The 8140-nt window shown below is 66.8% G+C and overlaps 1 protein-coding gene across 3 annotated transcripts in view; it reads right to left on the reverse strand.

The window, feature by feature from the left end:
* Positions 1-8140, reverse strand: part of LOC113209872 (uncharacterized) — a 110448-nt gene that overhangs the window by 13841 nt on the left and 88467 nt on the right. For 2 of the 3 annotated variants that reach the window (XM_052267910.1, XM_052267908.1), the window contains exons 3-6: positions 6428-6727; positions 5368-5496; positions 3931-5283; positions 15-3767 (exon numbers count right to left, since the gene is read on the reverse strand). In XM_052267910.1, coding sequence (XP_052123870.1) covers positions 15-3767; positions 3931-5283; positions 5368-5496; positions 6428-6727 — 5535 coding nt within the window. Of the gene's footprint in view, positions 1-2; positions 3768-3930; positions 5284-5367; positions 5497-6427; positions 6728-8140 lie in introns of all 3 variants that reach the window. The other variant, XM_052267909.1, reaches the window with a different exon arrangement.

The raw sequence follows: 8140 nt of genomic DNA on the forward strand, positions 1-8140 counted from the left end.
GCCTGGTGCTGGGCCTGGTGCTGGGCCTGGTGCTGGGCCTGCTGGTAGGCGTTGGAGTTGTGTGGTATCGTCTGGTACGACCCCTGCGGTGCGCCTTGAGGGGGGCCCTGCGGCCCCTGCGGCCCCTGCGGCCCCTGCGGCACAGGTTGGTAAGGGCCGTGCGGCACGGGCTGGTAGGGACTCTGCTGGTTGTACTGGGGGTTCTGCTGCGGCTGAGGCACGGGCTGGTAAGGGCTGGCTTGGTACTGCTGCGGGGGCGGCTGGTATTGCGGGGGTGGTTGGTAGACGGGGCTGTAGGGCCCAGGGCCGGGCTTAGCCCCAGCACCGGGCGCGGGGCCCGGCGGCGGCCCCGGCCGCTGCTGCGGGTAGGCGGGGCTGGTTGCCGTCTTCGACGGAGCGCCGCTGGTCGCCGGCCCGTTGGGGTGGCCGTTCGGAAGGCCGTTGGGGTGGCTGTTCGGAAGGCCGTTGGAGTTACCGTTTGGCAGGCCGTTGGGGTGGCCGTTGGGGTGGCCGTTGGGGTGGCCATTTGGCAGGCCGTTGGGGTGGCCATTTGGCAGGCCGTTGGGATGACCATTTGGCAGGCCGTTGGGATGACCATTTGGCAGGCCGTTGGGGTGGCCGTTCGGGTGGCCATTCGGGAACCCGAAAGGCTGTCCCTTTGCAGGACCATTCGGTTGTCCGTTTGGCAGGCCGTTGGGGTGACCGTTGGGCAGACTGTGGTAGTACCCGGCTGGTCCGCTCTGGCCTGGCCCGGGGCTGGGGCCCTGCGACGGCCTGCCGTTCATGCTCGGCTGGCTGGCGTACATCTTCTGCTGGGTGGGGTGCGACGGCGCGGTGTGGTAGGCGGGCGCCGCCTGGTACACGCCCTGTGGCCTGGGCTGGCCCTGGCTCTGCGGGCTGGGCGACGGTGACGGGTGGCCCTGAGGCGCGCTCTGGGACGCGGACTGGGGCGACGGCGGCTGGTATCCCTGGGGGGCACCCTGGGGGTAGCTTTGCGGGCCCTGAGGTGCCGGGTAGCCCTGTAACTGCTTGGGGGGTCCTTGCTGGCTTGCATTGTGCGGCAAGGGAGAAGGGCTGGGCTGGCTGGGCTGCGCCTGCTGTCGCTGCTGCTGTTGCTGCTGCTGTTGCTGCTGCTGTTGTTGCCGCTGCAGCATCTGCTGCTGGTGCTGCTGCTGCAGCCGCTGCAGCTCCAGCTGCTCGGCGCGCTCGATGTCCTGCTTGGTCTGCACCGAGTCGGCGATGGGCGCCTCGTCCTTGAGACTCCTGATCTCCCTCTGCAGCGGGGCAGAGCAGGCGGAGTCCTTGTCCCTCTTGAAGGCGCTGCCGATGGCTCCGCGCAGCACCCGCTCCAGGATGGGGTTGGGGATGTAGCCGTCCGTCTCGTCGTCGTCGGCCGTCGCCACCAGGACGACCTGGTCGCAGAACGTCACGTTCTTCTTTTTCTTCTTGCCGTCCAGGCGGGCGTCGCCCAGCCCGACGGAGCGGAGGCTGGTGCTGGACCGAGATTTGGTCAGGATGCTGGTCGTCTCCTGCTCGGCCGGCGGCACGTACTCCTCGCGGGGCTTGATGGAGAGCACGCCCGTGTCGTAGATGAGGTCCTCCCGGAGGCTGTAGCCCGAGTAGTTCGACATGTCGTTGGCAGCGTTTGGCTCGGCGGCCGTCGGCGCCGTTGTCGCCTGCTGTTGGTACGGGGTGGGCGACTGGGGTTGCGCCTGCTGAGGCGGCTGCACCGTGATTTGTTCAAATTGCGATGCCAAATCGCGCACCTTGTTGGCGTTGTTGTTGTTGGTGGTAGTGTTGTTGGTGTTGGCACTCTTGTCGGCCGGCACGATGTCGTCCAGGCCGGACAGCGAGGAGGTCGAGTTGACCCGCGACCTGTTGGGGGCGGGCTGGGCGGGGGCGGCTGCGGGGGTTGGCACGGGGCTGGGCGTGTTCTGCGCGCGCTTCATCTTGAGCGTGGCCTGCAGCTCCCGCAGCCAGGTGTCGCCGCTGCCGCAGCTGCCCCTCCTGACGGCCGCCTCCACCTCGGCGGCGCCGCGGCCCTCGGCGAGCATCTCCTGCCGCTTCTGCTGCAGCGCGGCGAGCAGGCCTCCCGGGGACGCGGCGGACGACGTCGTGGACTCGGTCGCCGATGTCTCGAGCTGCGAGAGGTCCTGGAGGGACGGCGGCGGTGGGAACTCGTCGCTGGGCTGCCGCGAGTGGCAGACAGAGCCGGCGGGGCTGTGCATGATGGGGTAGGGCGGCAGGTCGGCGGGCTCGCACTCGGGCTGCGGCACCGTGGCGTCCACCGCGGCCGCCTCGGGCTGCTCGGGGAACTTGAAGAAGGAGGGCTCCTGGTGCACCTGCGCCCGCGTTACGAGCGTCGTGCTGCCTTGGTCTGGGCTCTGCGCCAGCTCGCGCTCCCGCTCGCGCTCGACCTCCGCGTTGAGCAGGAAGCCGCCGTTGGCGTACTGCGCGGGCTCGTAGCCCATGGTGCTGGCGGACGGCCTGAAGGCCGGGTGGAAGGGCGCGGGGCCGGGTGCAGGGCCGGAGGGCTCCTGCGGTAGCGGCGCGGGAGGGCGGCCGGCGCCCTGGCCGGTGAGCTGCGAGGTGGTGCGCAGCGGCGGCGGCGGCGGCACCTTGGCCGCCGTCAGGGCCTTGCCCGTGCCAGCGGCGCTGCCGTGGAAGCTCTTGCGCATGAGGCGGCTCCTCTCCAGGTTGGGGTTGCCGCTGGTGGCGCCGCTGTACTCCAGGTGGCCCTCGGAAAGGTAGCCGGAGCCGGACATGAGCGCCGACTCGTCCAGGCTCACCTTGGCGGGCTTGGCCGGCTTGGGGGCGGCCGCGAGTGGCGGCGCCGAGTCTTCGCCGTCGCGCAGGTCGGGCATGCTCCTGTTCTTGCGCCGGATCAGCCCGCCCATGAGCAGCTTCCGCCTGATCTTGTGCTGCTTCTTCTTGTCGTCCTTGCTCTCCTTGTCCTTCTTGTCCTTGGCGTCCTTGGCCTCCTTGGGCGTGAGCAGCGGCATGGGGTGCTTGGAGCGCTCCTCGCTCCGGGCGCGCTTCTCGCGGCCGGCGGCGGCCTGGTTGTCCTGGCGCCGGCCGCCGGGCGCGGCCGAGCGCGGCGACCTGCCCGGCCGGTCGTACAGGTACTCCTCGTCCTCGAAGACGCGCGGCGCCTGCTGCGGCTGCTTCTGCTTGGGGCTCGGGCTCGACGCGATGGCCGTCACCTTGGCGCCCTTGCTCTTGGGCAGCGTGCCGTACAGCTGGATGGTCTTGCTGGCGGGCTTGTCGGCCGGCGGCGGCTGCTGCTGCTGCTGGGGCGGCTGCTGCGGCGCCACGAGCAGCTCGCGGCTGTTCTGCCGGCTGTGGCTGTACGACCCGTCCTTGCTGCCCTGGCGGCTGTGGCTGCCGCTGGCCGTCTTGTCGCGGCTGTTCTGCCGGCTGTGGTTGCCGCGCGGCGCCGCCACCTGCGTCTCCTGCTCGATGCGGCGGTGCAGGCTGCGGACGCGCATCACGCACGTGTTGTGCTTGATCCTGGCGGCGCTCAGCGTGTGCGGGTTGTGGTACGGCGCGTCCATGGCGCGGCGCGCCTTGCCCACGGCCGCCTGGCACAGCACCAGCGCCGTCGTCAGGTCGTGGGCCTCCTCCGTGGCGCGCGACTTGTCGAGCAGCTGGTCCGCCTCGCGGCACAGCTTCTCGCAGTCGTCGCCGCTGAGCACGCCGCCGTCCTGGCCGGCGAGGCCCTGCTGTTGGCCGGGCGACGGAGAGTGCCCCTCCGGGATCTGGGCCAGCTGCAAAAGGAGGACGGGGTGGTTAGCGTAAAGTTTCTCCTTTGAGAGACAAATTGAAAAGAAAGGCTTATATGGTCAAATTTCAACAAAACTTTCTCATATAGTTCACAAAATTTCAAATTTCCAATAAAATTGTTCACGTCTATGTTGATGGGACACTTACCTGAAGGTTATGCCGGAGCCCGAGCTGGAGGGGCAGGCTGTCTGTGGAGGACAGCGAGTACGAGTCGTAGCCCGGGTCGCAGGGCCCGCCGCTGCCGCAGCCGCTGCTGGACGAGCTGAGCTCGCCCGGCTTGATGGCGGTCGGGCTGCGCGGGACGCCGCCCGGGTGCGCGCCCACGCTGTGGGGCCGCATCTTGCCCACCAGGTACAGGTAGGGGTTCTCCATGGAGGTGGAGGACGACGACGAGGCGCTGTTGCGGTCGCCGCTCCAGTTGCCCGAGTCCCTGCGCCGGGGGATGTTGAGGTGGTCGGGCACGTTGGGCACGCCGTCGCGGCCGTCGCGGTCCGCGCCGCCCGAGCTGCTCGTCGAGTCGTGGCGCTTGAGCGACAGGTTGCGGGTCTGCTCCAGGACCAGGTCGGCGGTGCCGCCGTTGCGCGTCAGCGAGTTGTAGCCCATGGAGCGCATGGCGAGCGCCTGCTCCTGCATTGCCGCCAGCTGCTCCATGGTGCCGGCGCTCTGCGGCGCGCACGGCCCGCCCTGGTGCTGCTGGTAGTTGAGCACGCTCTCCACGGCGCGCCGGCTGATGTAGCCCGGCTCCGTGCCGTCCACGCAGTCGCCCGTCATCTGCTGCTGTTGCTGCTGTTGCTGCTGCTTCTGCGCGAAGATGATGGCCTGCATGTCGCTCAGGTTCTGGTACTCGTTGGGCTGCGAGTTGGGCGTGACGGCGCGTCGCATGCCGTTGGGCAGGCCGTTGGGCAGGCCGTTGGGGAGGCCGTTGGGGAGGCCGAGGCCGCCCGACTTGTCCAACATGGTGGGGGTCATGGACCGGCGGAACATCTGCGCGGCCGCGCTGTCCGTGCGCGACCCGGGCAGCGACAGGTTCCAGGTGGGCGAGGTGGGCGACACGCCCATGGGCACCGGGGTGATGGTCTTGGGCGCGCCCTCGGCGCTGACGGGCCCGCCGTTGGGCGCCGCGTACAGCAGCAGCAGCGGCTGGTAGCGGCCGCGCCGGCACTTCTCCACCACCTGCTCCCAGCGCGGGCCCACCTCGCGCACCGTCGCGTCGTCGAAGTAGATCCACACGCGCAGCTTGGTGTGGAAGAAGAAGGTCGAGTAGTGCTTGCCGTAGTACGTGACGACGCCGACGAGCGCGTGCTGCGTGGCCGCGGCCCAGCGCGCGTCCACCACGCTGTGGAACACGTCGGCCAGCCGCAGGGACGTGCCCACCGTCGCGAACACCGACATGATGTGCTCCAGGGTGGGCCGCTCCGAGTCCCAGACCACGCCGACCGACACGATCTCGGGCCGGTTCATGAGCGTCCGGCAGATCTGGATCTTGGCGCCGCACGCCGACTGCAAAGGCGGAGGGGAAACATTATCACACCGCTCACCAATAGACATCCTTAAAAAATGCGCTCTCAATTATAGTGAACTCACCGGACAGTCTCTGATGTCGCCCATGCCGCCGGCTTTGTTGAGCAGCTGGCCGAACAGGTCCGGGTGGCTGGGGGTGGCGCTCTGGCGTGCCTGAGAGGTGAGCGCTGAGGCCGACACATAGTGCACCATCTGCAACAAGCGAACGGCAAAAGGGACGACTTGAGATGGATGCCTAGATGGGGTCGAGCGCGATACCAGAGAGAGACCAGGCCACATGCCACAGGCGTGGCGACTGCATTCTCCGTGACTCACTATGTCATAACACACGTCCAGCAGTGATGGGGCGAGCGACATTGCAGCGCTCACACACACACACACACACACACAGGAAGGACCCGTCCGTCTAGCATTGTCGTCGTGCCCGTGTCATTCTCCTTCGCATTCCTCCCGGGTCGCTCCCCGACGGGTCCATATCACCCTCGCGCTCAGCGGAGGCCGAGCTGGCCGTGTTAGCATAGAGCCCCTCCCCTGTTGGCCGCTGTCCGCGTCCGTACAAACCATGAGGGGAAGAATTCCCTCCCCCCTCCCCCGCTTTCTTTTCATTTTCCCCCTGAATGGCACGCGCTTCAAAAGGGTTGTAATGAGGGTATAGAGCAATGTCTGAGCCCCCTGCTCCCGTCCCTCTCCCACACGAATGAATGAATAATCTCCGTTGAACCCCTACCTGTCCCCTGCCCTGCCACGTCACCGCGCATAGTCGGTGGAGGGTCCCGGGGAGGGTCCCGCTCCCCAGTCTAATCCCATTCCCGGCCAGTGTTTTCCTAAGCGCCTCAATGGACCCCGCCTCCCACGACAGGAAGGGCATCCACTCACCCTCGTCGTCTTGGTCCCGTCCTCCCCCTCCCTCCCCCTGCCCCCTTATCCCGCCAATGCTAAGAAATTTCATTTTCCAGTAAAGCACGCTCGGAAATTTTTTGATGAATCTCTTAATTTTTGCCTGAAAAGTTTCCATTTTTTCCAATTTTTCTGGGGACGTTCCAATTTTTTCCGATTTTTTCTGGAAAAGTTCCAAATTGTTTTCTGAAAGTAAAATTTTCGTATTTTGAAAGTGCCTTCTTACCTGCGTGAAGGGCAGCGGCTCGCTGGTGGCACCGCACGCGCCGCACACGCTCTGCTCGACCAGCGTCATGGCGAACTTCTGATGCGGGATGCAGTGGCGCGCCGAGCACATGTCCTCCGCCTCAGCCGACGCGATGTGGAAGTGGATGCGCAGCAGGATGTTCTCGAAGCACTCGGCCGCGTCGTCCATGAAGCCGAGCTGGAAGCGCTGCTGGTCGAAGAAGGACTCGGCGAGCGCGCGCCGCAGCGCGTCGGGCGGCAGCGCCGCCTCCTGGGAGAACTGCAGCTGCGCGAACAGCTCCTGGAACAAGGGAGGAAAACAAGGGCGTCAGGCTCCTTCTTCCTCAATTAGAGACGTGTCACAGAGCGCGCGCGCGTGTCGGGATTTCAGCAGCGGACACCCTGGCGGAACCTTCGTCTCCCTCTCTGTCTCTCTCGTTGGAGAGAAAGTGCGCGTGAGGTCACAAGCGCCACGAGAGCAGCGGGGCCGAGGGCGCCCCCAGGTGACGCGGCGCGGTGACGCACTTGGTCGTCACACACGAGTGTGTCGCCATCAAGGCATGCGGTAGAGGCCCTTGGGGCCGTGCAGTAAAGAGAACGAACAGAACACCTTTGTTAGTCACGGGGCGGCCCGGGCCGGGTGGCGGGGAGGACGCGGCCGACGTGGAGCGCGCCGGGCGGCGGGGCGCCCGTGGGGTAGGCAACCCATCCGACGGGCGCGCGCAGCGGGCGGGCCTAACCGACAGGCGGCCGAGGGAGCGAACGAAAGCGCCGCCGTCCGGCTGCCGTGTTCAGACCGAACATGCCCGCTGTGTGTGTGTGTGTGTGTGTGTGTGTGTGTGTGTGCGCGCGCGCGCTTGTGTGCGTTTGTGATTGTGTGTCCATGTAGCGGCCCGCACCTTTAGCTCGGCCGCCGCGACCACACAAACGTTACACATGAACGGCGCGCCCCACGTCACAAAACGTGTGTGGTGCTGCTATACACAGGAGCAAGAGGGGGAGAGAGAGAGAGAGAGAGAGAGAGAGAGAGAGAGAAAGAAAGAGTTACGGTCGTTCATACAGTCACTCTCCTCCTGCGGGCATTATGTCGAGCGCCCACACACTCGCCGGGGGTCGCCGCAGCAGCCGCCGCCGCGTCGCACAGAGGCGCGAGGCGTGGCGCGGCGTGGCGCGGTCGTGTCGGTAGCAGCAGCGCGGACCACCCGCGCGCCGTCTACGGCAGCCGACGGCCACGTCCAGCACCACGGAGCCGCCGCCGCACTGCTTGACGTGGTGCCGACGCCGAGCGCGCGCGGCCGCGTCCGCGTCACTCGTGTGTGACACGCGGGCCCCGTTAGTTAGTCGTCGTCGCGAGCCCTGCGCCGCCGCCGTCCTGCTCCTCCTCCCAAACTACAGCCTATTATTAAAATGACGGCCGCAGGCTGTACGCCGTCCGGCCGGCCGTGATTGTTGTAAACATTATTACAGTAAATATTGTAATAATGACGGCGGGCGGGGAATGCTGGGATGCGGCGGACTACAAGTAAGTGCGTCTACTACGAGCGTCCGCCGCCGGCCCACCACCACGGACATGCACCTCGTCGTCACATGGGCGATCAGAGGGGGGCATGTGGTGTGGCGTTCAGCAGGAGCACAAAATGGATTTCTCTTTTTCCGGCCTCCTCCTGACGCCGTCGTACGGGGCCGAGCGAGCCGGACAAGGCGCGGCGGGGCG

This window comes from Frankliniella occidentalis, unplaced genomic scaffold, assembly GCF_000697945.3.
Source record: "Frankliniella occidentalis isolate FOCC.00 unplaced genomic scaffold, Focc_3.1 Scaffold61, whole genome shotgun sequence".
NCBI classification, from domain to species: Eukaryota; Metazoa; Arthropoda; class Insecta; order Thysanoptera; family Thripidae; genus Frankliniella; species Frankliniella occidentalis.